General features: G+C 45.9%; 1 protein-coding gene across 4 annotated transcripts in view; it reads right to left on the reverse strand.

The window, feature by feature from the left end:
* LOC146780067 (DNA topoisomerase I, mitochondrial-like) overlaps nucleotides 1-15,976 on the reverse strand; it is a 1,246,550-nt gene that overhangs the window by 56,948 nt on the left and 1,173,626 nt on the right. For all 4 annotated transcript variants that reach the window (XR_014972079.1, XM_085637972.1, XM_085637970.1 and 1 more), the window contains one exon: nucleotides 12,337-12,405. Coding sequence is in view for 3 of the 4 variants with exons in the window: in XM_085637972.1 (XP_085494098.1) it covers nucleotides 12,337-12,405 (69 nt within the window). In the remaining variant the exon portion in view is untranslated. The remainder of the gene's footprint in view (nucleotides 1-12,336; nucleotides 12,406-15,976) is intronic.

Raw genomic sequence — 15,976 nt, forward strand, 5'->3', positions numbered from 1 at the left:
CCCACCTTCGGTAAAGGCTTATCTGGTAGAGACGTGATCTAGCTGCAGATTCCTTGCCTTTGAACTTCCAGGCATCAGTCTGGATCTGGAAGATTTTTCGTAGCAGTACCCCTGCTCGCCGGTAAGTGGCATAAGTCAACTCTGCGTGACATCTTCGGGATCATATCCAGCGTTGTGATATCCACTTCGTCAATATAACCGCCACGCTGGCGCTCTGCCGTCAGTACCTTTCAGGACTTACCACGCCAGAAGCGCAAAGCCATTAAGTGACTGGCCATGGTGTGTTAAAAAATGAACAGCTAGGACCCTGAAGGCGAACATCCCTGACACTAAAAACTATTTCACGGTGCGGGGAGGATGGGTCAGTCAGTAGGGAATCTGCAGCAAGATCATTTATCTACCAGATTAGGCGTTTATGTAGGTAGTTAACTTTTCCATCTGATAGAGACATCTAGCCGGAGGTTCCTTACTTTGAGCAGATAACCAAGCAATACCATCCCTGGAGGAGGTACTGCGGAAGGGTTTAGACCAGAAAATCCTGCAAAACAGAACGACCAAACAGGCCTTCTCTGCGAACCTAGGAACCCAGGCAGTACTGTCTGGCAAACGTGTGGAGCGATGCCCACATAGCTGCTTGGCAGATAACAGAAACCGAGACACCACGCTGGAGAGCCGTGGTGGCCGCTTTTGCCCTGGTGGAATGGGCCCTGAGCTCTTCAGGGGGAATCTTTCTTTACTAAGGCATAGCAAATTATGATACAGAGGATAACCCAGCGGGATATAGTCCTCTTTTGGACAGCATGCCCTTTCTTTGCACCCACGTACCCTATAAAGAACTGATCATCCACCAGGAACTCTTTGGTTCGATCGAGATAGAACAATAACGCTCTTTTTGGGTCCAGATAATGAGACACTCCTCTTCCTTGGAAGAGTGCAGTGGTGCATAGAAGGTGGGAAGAGTAACCAGATGTCCCATGTGAAAGGGTGTCACCACCTTAGGGAGAAAAGATGCCCTTGGGCAGAGCATCACTTTATCCGGGAAAGACTGTCAGGTAAGGAGGCTCCTGGCAGAAGTTATTGCCACTAACAAGGCTGTTTTGATGGTGAGCAGCCGTAGAGGGCAGTTGTGCAGCGGCTCAAACGGTGCACACATCAAAAAGGCGAGAACCAAATTAAGGTCCAACTGTGGCATAATAAAGGGGGAAGGGTGAAACAAGTGTGTTATCCCTTTCAAGAATCTATGCACCAGAGGCGATTTGAAAAGAGCAGGCTGATCAGGGAGCGGAAGAAAAGATGAAAGGGCTGAAAAATAGCCCATCAAGGTGCCCAGAGCAGAGCCCTGCCGAGCCAAGGAAAGCATAACCAGGATGACATCAGATAAGGATACAGATAGAGAGTCAATAGACTGGTCTGTCGAATATTTACAAAATTTGTTCCATCGGCAGGCATGTACCGATTTTGTGGCGGGACGCCTAACTGCCAAAATAACCTCACAGACTTCGGGAGGAAGGTCGAAAGCTGTCAACTGTCGCCGCTCAATCTCCACGCAAGGAGGCGGAGAGTGGACAGGTTCGGGTGGAGGATTCTCCACTGTTGCTGCGATAGAAGATCCTCCCAAAGGGGCAACCTGATCGGAGGATCAATGCTCATGTCTAGAAGCTCGGGATACAAAACTCTCAGTGCCCAGTCCAGAGCCATTAGAATAACTTGTGCCTGGTCACTCCTGATCTTCTTAAGCACTTTGGGCAGGAGTGGTATGGGCTGAAAGCCATTTAGAAGGTCTGAGCTCCACTCATGGCGAAAAGCGTCGATCAGCAAAAGCCGCCATGGAAACTCCCAACATTCAAAACTGCTGACATTGTGCATTCCCTTCGGAGGTGAACAGATCTAACCAAGGAACTCCCACCGCTTAGAGAGAACTTGTGCCACCTCCGTATGGAGACGACACTCATGATCTGTAAGCCACCTTTGGCTGAGCTTGTCCACACTGGCGTTCAGAGAACTGGCCAGGTCTTTAACCACCAGGGAAATGCTCTGTTCCAGCCAAGTACGGAGACGCAGGGCATCTTGACAGTCCACGACCCCACTCCGCTCCGTTTGTTGCAGTACCACATGGCGGTAGTGTTGTCCGTGAACAACTGCATGAGCCTTCCCTTTATCGATTGCAAAAAGGCTTTCAGTGCCAGTCAGATCACCCGACGCTCCAACAGATTAATATGGAGCTTGGCTTCTGCCAGAGACCAGCCTACTCTGATCTCCACCTCCCGCAGATGGCCAACCCATCCCAGAAGGGATGGATCCGTCACTACTGTGAGATCTGGGTGGGGAAGGGAGAGGGGCCCGCCCTTGAACCTATCGTGGTTTGTTAGCCACCACTGCAGGTCTCTCGCAGTGCCCTCTGGAATCTGAAACAAGTCGGTAAGATTCTCAATGCTGTGTCCATTGGAACTTCAGGTCCCACTGCAGAGCCCGCATGTGTCACTGTGCATGGGTCACTTGCAGGAGGCCACGAGGCCCAACAGCCTCAGAGTCATTCTCACAAAAATCCAGGATAGAGGCTGAAACATAGGTATCATAGCCTGAATATCCTGGGCTCACTGTTCGGGAGGATAGGCCCAAAACTGCACTGTGTCCAGAACTGCTCCAATGAAAGGGAGCGTCTGAGAGGGGTTCAGGTGTGACACTGGCATGTTGATAGTGAACCCCAGTGAATGCAGGAGGTTCGCCGTAGTCTGGAGGTGGGAGACAACTGTTCGGGGCGACCCCCCCCTTCACCAACCAGACTCCGAAATAGGGGAAGACTGGAACCCCGGATCTCCGCAGATGGGCTGCCACCACCTCCATCACCTTTTTGAACACCCAAGGGGCGCTGATGAGGCCGAAGGGAAGCACTGCAAATTGAAAGTTCTCGTGGCCCATCGTAAACCGCAGGTAGCGACAATGGGCAGGCAGGATGGGGATATGATAATAGGCATTCTGCAAGTCCGGTGCTACCATCCAGTCTCCCGTGTCCAGGGCAGACAGGACCTGAGCTAGGGTGAGACTCTTTCACATCTCCTTTTTGAGGAAGTAATTGAGGGCTTTGAGGTCTAGGATAAGACAAAGGCCTCTTTCCTCCTTTGGGACCAGAAAGTAGTGGGAATAACAACCACTGCCTACTTCTGGCCTGGGAACCCTCTATAGCTCCCTTGGCCACGAGTCTGGACTTCCTCGCGGAGTAAGGCAAGGAGAGCCTCCATCAGTCAATCATACACTGGATACAGAAAAACAGGTGGTCCCAACGAGAATTCATTATAACTTAGTACCCGATATTACAAAAAGAACACTCAACTAAATAAATCTTGGTTTGTTTATATAGATTTCAATAAATCATTATTCTCAGTACTCATTAATTAATGTGACACAGATGCTCCACATTGAGTGGAAAGATTTCTGTCAAGTTGGGAATTCGTTTGATTTAGAGAACGATATCACCACCAATTACCATCTATTATGTAAAGAGGTAACCAGGCAACTTAACGATATTGTACCACTGAAAGTTATTAGAAAAAGAGGGAAACCCTCTGCGCCCTGGTACACGGATAAACTGAAAGAACTGAAAATTATCTGTAAAAGGGCGGAGAGGCATTGGAGAAAAAACTATCTAGAGCAGGAGAAGCTGACCTGGAGGCAGACAATTGGGCATTATAAGAAGGAGATCAATATTGCCAAAGCAAACTACTTTGCAGACTTAATACTTAATAGCTCCAACAAATCCCGTGATACATTCAGGATAGTCAAAGAGCTGTCTCATCCTGAATGTGCTAACAGTCAAATTAGACCCTCACAAGAGCTATGCGATGGTTTAGCTTCCTTCTTTCAGGAAAAAGTCGCAAAAATAATCGAGGGTATGAAGGATGCTTCCTTCCCTCCAGTGCAGGGCAACAGTAACATCAGGAACAGGGAGAAGAGCGAAGGAAATACAAGACCCTTTACTCCAAGGGCTACCTTAGAGAATTTTGAAATCCCGACAGAACTAGAATTTGTAAAGACAGCCCTCAATATAACATCAGGATCCCCGTTGGACCCCCTTCCTCACAAAATAGTAAAGGAATTTGGGAACGAGTTTTTTCCAGTACTTCGACAGCTGTGCATGCAGTCTTTCAACACAGGCTTTGTACCAAAGGACTGGAAATTAGCAGTCGTCACCCCCCTGCTGAAAAAATCTAATCTCGACCCGAGCTGCCATAAAAACTACTGACCTATATCACTCCTGCCATATCCAATTAAGATCATGGAACGGCTGGTCAGTAGAGGTCTCGCCCTCTTCCTGGAAACTAATAACATCTTGGAGGAGGAGCAATTCGGCTTTAGACCAGCTCATGGAACCGAGTCAGCCCTGTTGACAGTATTGGACGACCTACGAATGAGGGCGGTCAGGGGAGAATCAGCAATTCTAATCTTGATTGACCTGTCCGCCGCTTTCGATACGGTGAGCCACGACATTCTGCTGACCAGACTGAAGAGCATCGGAGTCAGGGGAGCTGCGCTTGGCTGGTTTCACTCCTATCTGACAGACAGATGGCAGGCAGTAGCAATTCCTCCGTACCAGTCAGAGTTTGCTCCAGTCCCATTTGGGGTCCCACAGGGATCTGCAATCAGTCCAATACTTTTTAATGTTTACATGCAACCCCTGATGGGCATTATCAAGACTCACGGCATCAGCGCGGTCAACTATGCGGATGACACGCAGCTGATGATCTCTCTTGACGGTACCCAGGCAGACTCACTCGAGACTTTTCACACCTGTATGCGGGAAATGACATCCTGGCTCAAACAGAATTCTTTACAATTCAACAGTGACAAAACTGAAATAATGCATTGCAAAGTAGGCAGAATCACTAGAAGTCTACCTATGGACTTCTGGCCTCTGGAGCCAGGGGAGTCGTTAACTCCGGTAAAGTCAGTAATGAACCTCGGAGTCAGTTTTAATGAAAATCTGAGTCTTGAGACCAATGTTAACAAGCAGGTAGGTAGCTGCTTTGCTTTAATAAGAGGACTGCGTAAGCTGCTGCCTCTTCTACCAACACAGGTTAGAGCCACCATAGTAAGAAGTACCATCCTTAGCCGCCTAGATTACTGTAACTCTGTTACTGGAATCCCCTGCCTACCTGATCTCCAGACTCCAGAGCATTCAGGCAGCTGCGGCAAAACTGACTCTCTCTCGAGGGCGAAGAGCCTCCTCTACCCTCGCCCTGACAGATCTTCATTGGCTACCTTTTCACCAGAGGATCCTTTTTAAATCTCTATGTACTGTCATTAAAGCAGTACATGGGATGGGCCCCCGTCCACTTCAAAATAAATTTAAGTGGTACGAACCCACTTGGTCCCTTCGATCCTCCTCTTCCAATCTTATTGACATCCCAAGGATCAGGAAAGGCACTTGTGGTGGTAGAGCCTTCAGCATAGCAGCAGCACATCTGTGGAATAGACTACCTATTGACATCAGGAAAACAGATGAATTGATGGCCTTTCGAAAAAAAGGTGAAAACTTGGCTTTTCCCTAAAATTTAACCACCTAGACTCATAAGTTATCCCTCCTGCTTTTCCCCCGATGCAACAGAGTTCTCAGCTTATGTACATAGCGCCAGGATGCCCGTAGGGTTACAGAGCGCTTTATAAATGCTATAAATAAATAAATAAATAAATAAGATAGTGTGAATAGGAGTGCTCGTGAGTAGATGAGAGGAGGATAGGCATATGCAAGTGAAATTATATAGTGTAAACAATGGTTTCAAAGAAGGACCGGCTGAAGGTATTTTACTGAATACAAAATGCCAGAAAGCAATAGATACACTTTCCGAATGCCGTGTTTATCTATATGTGGAGAGGTTTTCAGTCTAGGTCAATAAGGTTAAAATGTTGACGTTTCGACCCAGAGATGAATGAGGACCACAGGGAACCTTGCAATGGGGTCTTCAGGACGGAAAGTGAGCAATCTTGCACCCACTCTGTAATTACATTGGAGTCAAACTTGTGTATGGGCTGAGGAGCTCCAATTTGAAAGAAAGAGAGGACCTTGTCAGGGTCCATATCGATGATGTGCCACATGAACTCTATAATTATCATGCGGAAGGATATGGACTTAATACTGCAATTTTGATCATCCAAATTAATCGGCATAATTTCTCCTTACTCACGGGATTGCAACTGGAGCGTCCTTCTTTGGGACCAGAAAGTAGTAGGAATAACTACTGCCTACTTCTGGCCCGGGAACCCTCTACAGAGCTCCCTTGGTCTACAGAGCTCACCTTGACTTACTCCTTGTGGAGTAAGTCAAGGTGATCCTCCGTCAGCCGATCTTAAGTTTGAGGCATAGATGCAGGGGTAGCCTCAAAGGGGAGGGAATAGCCCCTTCGGGCTATCTGCAATACCTATTTGTCCGATGTGATGTTTCGCCAGTGGTGGATATGATGAAATACTATGCCACCGACCAGCTGAGAGTGATCCAGGGGATCAGACTAGGAAGGTTTTGTGGTGGAGGAGTGGAATGTGACTTGGCTCGACTTCTGGTTTCCTGACCCACAGGGCTGGGGTGAACCACGTCCATGGCCGCAGAGGTTACTGAACTTGCGGGCCCGCTGGCCGGAATAGGGTTGGCGCAGTTGATAGCCCCTTCCATAGCCATGAAAGGCGCGAAAAGTGGATGAGGCCTTCGGGGTTGTGGTGTGGCCCAAAGACTTGGCCATGGCTCACGAGTCTTTGAAATGCTCAAGGGCAGTATCCACTTTGTCGCCAAAGAGACGGTAGCCATCAAAGGGCATGTCCAGGAGGTTAGTCTGGATATCCCCCAAAAAACAGATGTTCTCAGCCAGGCATGGCAAAGAACGGTCACCGTCATTGAAATTGCTCTGCCCAGCAAGTCCTTAGTGTCCAAGCCACATCTGATGGCGAACTTAGCTGCGTCTCTCCCGTCTGAAATAGCTTGGGAGAGTAGAGCCCGGTCCTCCTCCGAGACTATGGGCAGCACTTGCGCAACCATGTCCCATATCAAATGGGAATAACGGCCCGAAAGGCATACGGTGTTCTCTGACTGCAATGCTAGACTGGCGGAAGAAAAAAATGTCTTTCCAAAACACTCGTGTCTCTTGGATTCCCTGTTCAGGTTGCGGAAGGGAATGCTCCACAGGAAGAGGAAGCCTGGACAACCAAGCTTTGTGGGGTGGGTGGGGAGGAAAAATGGGTCATCTAGTGCAGGGCGATGGGGCCGGCAATTGTACTATTCACGGGAACCCTATGTTGGGTTTGTACCAGGTGTCCAGAAGGACATCCATTAAGGCCTCATTAAAAGGCAAGAGGGCTTCCTAACTGGAGACCCCAGGCTGCAGGACCTCTGTCAAAATGTTAGTCTTGACTGCCACTGTAGGGAGCTGCAGGTCCAGGACCACCACAACCCTACACACCACCATGGCAAATGATATTTCCTCCCCTGTAGCCAGGGTAGGGGTGAAGCATGCCAGAGTCAGGGGAGGTATCCAAACCACTGTCATCACCCAACTCCTCGTACCAGTTCACATTGTCAGGAGCTCACCTGTCTTTCTGCAGAAGCGCCTAGGAACTGAAGACAAGGTCCGCTACCTCCCCCAACCACCTATCGCGCCTATCAAACTCTAAGCAACAATGGTGATTTGGGCAAGAAGGGAGACAAAACAAGGAAAATGGGGAAGAAATCCCTCAACGTAATTAACCGTCCAGCAGACTTTCGTCTAAACAAAACTAAAAAGAAAAGAAGGGACGTATTATATGACAATGTATATCTAGCTGTATGCAACCACTATAACCCCCTTTATTAGTACCTTAATCCTCCCTTCTTAGGACGGGGGAAGCGGTAGTATAGTCCAGAACACTGTGCTGTGAAGAAGAAGTAGAAGGAGTGGTACATAAATACACTAGAACCATTAAGTACTACACAACTAGAGTCATGTTAGTAATAATTCTGCTCACCACTCTGGCTAAACTACTGATCGGGGAATTGACTTCATGGGTCCTGACTTTCTTCAGGAAACACGCTTGACGTTTAGACTTCTGAACATTGAGACAATACCATGCTCTATCTTCATGAAAGAAGTCCAGTGTACAAAGGAAATGAAAAGGCAGCGAATACATGCCGTTACCATAACAGAATCCACTTCTGTATAGACTTGGCAGTCCACGCCTCCGCCAGCAGAGAAGTACAGATAACTTGACTGGGAGTCTTTAGGGCAGATGAGCAGGACCACAGTATAGGGGGTAATCCGGTCGACAGGCAGAGCAAGCAGCCAGAAGTAGTCCACGTCTCTGCCAACAGTGAAGAGCAGTAGGCTTGGATGGGGTTCTTTAGGGCAGATAAGCGGGACCACAGAGTAGGGGCAATCCGGCCGACAGGCAGAGCAAACAGCCAGTAGTCCGGCCGGCGGTACGTCAAAGTCCGGCCGACGGGCGGAACCCAAAGCCTTCCCTCCACCTGCCCGCGGAATCCACCCTCTCTGGTGACCGGCTAAGGGATAGTACGGGCAAAATAGAAGGCAGACAAAATCACAGAAGCTGCGGGGCCAGCACGCTGACAGAGATCCCTACTCCGGGAGACCACGAAGGAAGTAGGTCCTGGGGGTAAACGATGAACGGGGCTTTGCCAAGTACAGGAAGCGCAACAAGAAGCCAGGGAAACGCCGTGGAGCGGAAGTTCGGGAACACTAGTACACAAAGCGTGATATCCGGGGGAAGTCAGGTTTTGAGCCTGCCTGACTTCCTCGCGCATGCTCACTCCCGAGCCGCCATCTTGGATCAGTGGTGCCGGCAGCCGTGACACACATGTTTGTACAGGATTTGTAAGGGATCCTACTATCCCTCCCAATCCTCTTCCTCCATCCCTAACCCTTCAGAATAGGGCAGAGTGAATGGCATGGAGTCGTATGGCTCCATTGGAGCCGGTCTCTGTGTCAGAGGATGCCTGACTGGCTCCATGTCGTCAGGAATGAGGATCAGGGAGATGCCACTGGTGGGCACCAGCAACGCCGAAGACCTCAGTGTCAGACACAATGCCAGGGAAGGTCGCTCCTGGAGGTGCGACCGGCGTCGGTCCGTACACAGGAATGGGTCCAATCAAAGGCCAGGGCCAGAGCTGGAGTTGTGGGATCTACAGGGGTTCCCTCATCCTCTGAGCCTGCGGGGCCCGAAGGCGCACGGGCAGGGTCAGGCCACACAAATATGGCACACATGGAATCAGAACTCCTTCAGTTGGGGAGGGGGGAGTCGCTCCTGGACCTGGAAAGGCAGGGAAACGCGGAGCTGACCCAAGCACCTGCTCCGCGAGGTAGGGCCTTGAATGTCGAGGTTGCTCCGCCACGTCGCGAGACTGGCGGGGTGAAGTTGAAGCACACTTCAACTTTTTGTGTTTTTTGTGGTGCCTCTTACCTGACTTCGACGAAGAGGACTTTGATTCACCAGAGCGGTGATGGGATCTTCCTCTCGATTGAGACCTGGACAGGGATCGAGACCAATTTGGCGACCACCGTGGTGCCAGATGCCGGGCTGCAAGTAGCTTTAGGGACCGCTCTCTCAAAGCCTTTGGCGCATGGTCCGGCAGTCAGGGCATGACTTCGAGTTGTGGTAGAGCTCCAGGCACCAGACACACACTAAATAGGGGTCCGTGACCAATTTGGTGCGGTGACAGACACTACACGGCTTAAACCCTGAAGTCTTCTTACTCTGCAAAAACTAAACACACCAACAAAGTCGACAAAGGGTCAAAAAACTTCTGGCAAAAAGTGACAGAGGGTAGCTCTCCAACGGATCGGCGGTAGCTAGCGCTAAAAGAAAAGAACTGACAGTGTACTGGAGTGGCATTTATATTGACGATGTGGATGTCACAACAACGACGAACACGATGTCACCACCACGACGACAACGTCATGCAGAGTCAACCGACTCCACCTACCGGCATGTAGGGGTACTGCTAATAAAAATCTTCTGGATCCAGCCTGACTCCTGGAAGTTCAAAGGTAAGGAATCTGCGGCTAGATGCCCCTGTCAGAATTTTTTTTCTTCACATGTTGCACTGCAGTTGAGCTGCTGTGCAACATGGCTTAAAGAAAAAAAAAATATATATATATATATATATTTTTCAAAACAGCGCTCTGATGTTGCCAGTATTGACAGCTCTTGAACAGACGTTGCATCATATTATGTTCACCTACTCCATATCCAGAGAGCATAGCCTTCACCAATTATTTTACCTTTTAGCACTTTTCTGTGACACTTGCTGTGATCTTGTAAATATTTTTTAGCAAGCAATTGCCTGTGGAGGATGTTAATAGAACGCCGATTTTCTACGTTTTTTTTTTTACTTCAGTGGTATTTGCAGGGTCTTTCAGCATGTTACCTTTTAAAGAGATGTGCAATATGTTTTAAATGCTGATCTTGTAAACATATTTTAGGCATGCCATTGAATATGGCAAGGGGGTTTTAATTTTTTTTAGCTAGTCATGCATTGCACGTGTATCTTGAAAGCATATTTTCGGCTTGTTTTATGTGACTTAAATAAAGATATTTTATCATGTTGAATGTGAATCTCGTGCTAAGCTTTTCAGCATGTGTAGATCCTTTGAGAGCTGGCTCCCAAAGGATCATAGGCTAAGACATTTGTAAAATCCTGCATTGTACAGGCAGGGGCATGCAAGCATAAATGCAGGTTTTTTTTTAGTGTGAACCGGCAATGATGGCATTTATTCAGAAATAGCCTGTAAACAGAATATACCACAAGCCCTACAAATCGGCAGTGCGAAAGCTGGAGCTTAGGACTGTGGATGTGTCAGAGCCCGGAAAAAATTAATGAGATGTTCAATAACACGGACATTTCAGAGTCGGGTAAATGTCGGCAAGGGTGAGCTCCATTCTCCAGCGATGAATTGCGCCACCAACTGCACGAAACCTAATTCCCCTTAATACCTGAAAGATTGCATTAATCTCTGCTCATTGGACACCATGCTTTAGATTTAGTAACTCTTGGCTAAGCCTGGGTGTAGTTCGCAGAGTTTTGCTATGTGGAACTTCCCGAAGTTACAAAAAATCCCCACGTTCCGCAAGTGTTGGAGTTCGAACTGCTGTTCGCGCAGGTCTTCCTGCTGCTCTAGTAGAAATTCTACGTGAGCAGCAGCTTGCGAACTTACCGTTCCGAGCGCGAGCGGGGAAAAAGCTCTGCTGCACTAAGCAAAGCAGAGTTTTCTGCACTCAGCGAGCTAAGCGGAGCGCAGAGTGCAGAAAACTCCGCAAACGGAGCGGAGTTCAATGCCCAGGCCTACTCTTGGCATCACCAGCTAGTGTTTGTTTATAAATGGTTATATGCAGAGGGGCGGACTTTTGCTAAGAACGTCCTAGATCTGAACATGTTACATGAAAAATAAGCTGCGCTGTTTTACGAGCTAGTTTAGGAGTTAACCATGCAGTAGTTGACAACATTTAAATTCAGTTTTTTGGTAGGGTGCTAGGAACAAGGTGGAAAGAGTGCTGGGGAGTAGAGGAGACATCCTACAGATGCACTTGTATGGAGTGCTAGATAGTAAATACAAAAAAAGTACCTTCCGAAGTGCGTAGCCTGGGGAAAACAATGGCCACTAGCCAGTGACTGGAAGCTGCACTTGTGCCATGCTCCACAGCATGGAATGTCATGGACAGAAAGCAGGAAGACATGCAAAGTGAAAGCAGACAATGTGCTGACCAATCAGAAGCATGGAAATTAAGAGTGACATCTTAATGGTAAGTATCAGTAAGTCATGGGCAGTAAGCCCTTTTTAAGATTTTTGTTTTAAAACAAGAGATTTTACAACTGCTTTGCAGGCAAAACCTAAAAAGCCATGATTGCCATGGGCTGCCTAACCTTTTCTGGATAGTTATGCGCTACCCAATGGAACAGTAATCCCAGTGATAATTTGTTTTCCTTGTTTTTGGACATGGAATATGCCTGTTTTTGTAGCTCACCTATGAAGTGGATTTTTGTTTAAAAAAATCAAACCCCGCTTTACAGACTGAAAAAAGGATGAGTTATATCTCGCTGGCTTTTTCACAAATGTTTTAGCTCATGACCTTTTTACAAGTTAGTGGTAAAGTGACGATTCAGTAGCTGAGCATTTTTTCAGGTTTATTCTTCCTCACCCCTTCCCCATTTTGCTAATGAGGTGCACCTACAGTGGCACGTGTACAAGCTTCCTTTCCCTGAGGATTTCACTGGAATTTGGTGCCTTACCTAGCTTAGAGATGCTAACACTTATACATCGAATTACTACAGAGCCAAAGACCGAGCTGCACCATGCATGTACTCACATTTAGTCGGTCAAATAGATCATCCCCTTCCTGCTTGTTCTCCATAAAGAGTTGCAGATTTTTAAAAACCTAATAAAAAATAGAAAACAACATTAGTCAAAAATGTTTGAGAGCTAGCTGCACAAACCACACAGATTGCAGATGAATTAATAGTTGTTGTGGAAAAGTTTGTCACAGGAGATGTCACTGTTTAAAGATTGAGAGTAAATAAAATGGTGTCACCTCCTGCACTAAAATGTACAACAGCTATATTGTGGATGGCATCCATTACAGCCCGCTAGCATGAGGCATGGCAGGATGCCTTGTTGAGCTGCCCCCTGCTGTCAACAGGAGGTATTACAACTGCACAGTCCAAGTTTAGCTATGAGAAACTGAGCAAAATATTTGAGAACCGTTATACCATGTCTAGAAGGAAAAGATGGGGAAAGTGGAGGATCAATTTTATTTAGTACATATTGCAAAAGAAGCAGTTTTAAAATATTTAGCCAGCAGCGCCAATTGGGAAATTAATTGTAGACACAAACGGCACTTACTGGAATGAAATGGACTCACCCCCCCGGATGACAACCCCAAAAGGGAAGCGTGCATTTATTAATTTATAATTTTTGTTAAGGACTTTATGACATGGTCAACCAGTTCACAGTGATTTGAGGTAGAGATTGTGATGTGCAGTAGGAGAGAGCAGCTGGACTAAATAGGGTAGCACGAGAGCATGGGTCCGCAATGATAAGAAATCTTGAGTGTTCAAACCTTCCAGAACATCTTAGAGCATGATCGTTGGTAAAAAGAAAGTCCTAACTATAATATTACTTCAACATTGAATGTATACATATGTGTGTGTATATATATATATGGACACAAAGCATTCACCGGTTTTCTCCAGGAAAAGAAAGAATGCACGAACTCCTCTTCGTCGGTAGATACTGTTATTTTATTGTACAGTTTTCACATCTCCCTTATGTCATGACGCGTTTCGGCCGGCGAACGTCCTTGATCACATGAGACAAACTTTGCGTATGACGGCGTTTAAAAATGCTGACACCCACATCACATGATGGACAGAAATAGAAGAAATACTATCACATCAAAGTTCAGTACTTTGCGCAAAACAACAACGTAACGAATTTGTTGCATAAATACATAATTGTGTTCGTAAATGTACTTCAAATAAAATATATAAATATAGTAAATACATTGTTGATAATCTAACTTGTTCGAGTCATATGTTAAATCCCCAGTCTAAATACTGTGCATAATTGAAAATTCAAACACATGACACCAAAATGATTCCCAAGTTAGATCGTGTGGAGAGAATAGACTATTTACATATTTCCTCCAAAACAAAACGAACCAAGTTGAAAAAGCATATTGTGTTAAATGACACATTGCAATTCAACACATCAAAGAACAAGCAAACAAATTGTCATCTGGATAAAATCCGGTTTGCAGGTACCTCATGTCATTGATGCAATTCTAAATATGTCCAATCAGTATATGTATATAGCGTGACATTAGATCGGTGCGTATTGTAATTTTTCTTTTTAAACTGTATGTTATTTTTGTAATGATATTATCATTTTCTTGTTTTTTTGTTATTTTATATATATAAATATTTTAGTTCTATTAATTTAAAGTGCAAATAGTGCATATACGTGCAATTTGATAATGTGCAAATAGTGCAAAAGTGCAAGTAAATCCTATGTGCAAATACGCAATGAATGTGCAAGATATAAAACTTTGATAAAATACAGACATTAAAATAGTGCGAACCGATTGAATTCTAATGTCACTATGAATAATATACTCCAGTAATCTCAATGTGTGGGTAGTCATAAAAAGCATGTTTTTTATCTATTCTAAGTACTAGCCAAGATAGTGAGATTGCCGAAATCTCTCAATGAAACACACCGGGCTTACAGTAAAATGGGCATGTTATTTATTTATTTATTTATTTAATTTGTATGGCGCGTTATAACCGCAGGGGTCTCTAAGCATGTATAAGTGCATAGAACGCAGTAAGTGCACAAACAAAGCATGATGTTTAACTATTCTCGTCTGTTGATTGATCATGAAACTTTATAAAAAGTTGTGCATATCTTCGGTTGTATTGAGCCCAAGAGGTGTCTTACTGTCTAGTTCAATAATTAACCGAGTCTCCAGTTGCCTGAGCAAGCGTTCTCTATTACCCCCATATTTGAGTTTGGGGATTGCATCTATTACATAATATGAGAGGCAGGTCAAATCATTATCATGAACAGCTCTGAAGTGACGGGCCACAGGATAAGTTGTGTCATTATTTACAATAGCCCTAAGGTGTTGTAAAATGCGCGCATGCACCTGCAGTTTGGTGCTTCCTACATACTTGAGACCGCAGGTACATGTTAAAACGTATACTGCGAACTCAGTACGGCATGTGTAATGCCCCCTGATTTGTACTGGAGTGGAACTGAAGGGAGTGTTATACTGTGAAGTATTCACTCCGAATTTACATGCCCTGCAAGAAGCGCATTTAAAGAAACCTTTAATGGGCTGCAGCCAATTGGTTTTAGTAGAGGTTTCTATATGTTTGGACACTAGCTGATTTCTCATCGAAATTGCCCGTCTAAAGGTGATAGTAGGAGTAGATGGCAATCTGGGTGCCAATACTGCATCTGTTCTTAGTATTGGCCAGTTAGGATTAACTATCCTCCTGAGCTGATGATGTTGTTTGTTAAATGTGATAATGAGACGGGGTGCATTGCTGTAATCATGACTGCTGGTTGGTGGTATTATGGTGTCATTCTTGGGGGATAAAAGGTCCTCTCTGGATTTGAGAGCCACCTTCGTCTGGGCTTGTCGGAGGATATCATTTTTATATCCTCTTTCTTTGAATCGGGACAATGCCTGTTCAGAACATTTGATATATTCCCCTTCTGTGCTGCAGATTCGTTTTAACCGGAGTAGTTCCCCGTAGGGGATGCTCCGTATCAAATGGCGGGGGTGAGCGCTAGTCGCATGAAGGGTGGCGTTTCCTGCTGTTGGCTTTCTGAAAAGTGTTGATTCTAGACGACCCTCATGAATGTAAATCTTAGTATCCAGAAATGGGACCTCAGAGGAGCTGATCGATGCAGTAAACTTTAGGTTACAGGTATTATTGTTGAGTTCATCGATAAATAATAAAGCACTCTCACGGTCACCCTTCCAAATAAAAAATACATCGTCTATATATCGATGCCAATGTGAAACGTGTTTGTCAACCACCCTAGCCAGAGTGCCTTGGAGGGTCTGCTCCTCCCACCAGCCCACATGCAAGCATGCGTAGCTGGGAGAGAAGCAAGCCCCCATGGCTACACCCCGCACTTGACGATATACTGCATTTTCAAACATGAAAAAATTGTTAAAAAGACACCATTTCACCATCTCTAAAAGCATGATATTGTGGTTATAGAGGCCTAAGGGTCTGTTATCCAAGTAATGTTTAACAGCTGTAAGACCTGCATGATGGTCGATGCTGGTATATAGAGACTCAATGTCCATCACCACTAATAAAGAATCGTTCTCCCACTTGACATTTTGAATTCTATTTAAGAAATATATATATATATTTTACCTACTGGCAGTCGCCAGTAGGTAGTTATAGTTAGGACCTATTTTCCATAGG

Source organism: Triturus cristatus, chromosome 12 (genome assembly GCF_964204655.1).
Source record: "Triturus cristatus chromosome 12, aTriCri1.1, whole genome shotgun sequence".
NCBI lineage: Eukaryota > Metazoa > Chordata > Amphibia > Caudata > Salamandridae > Triturus > Triturus cristatus.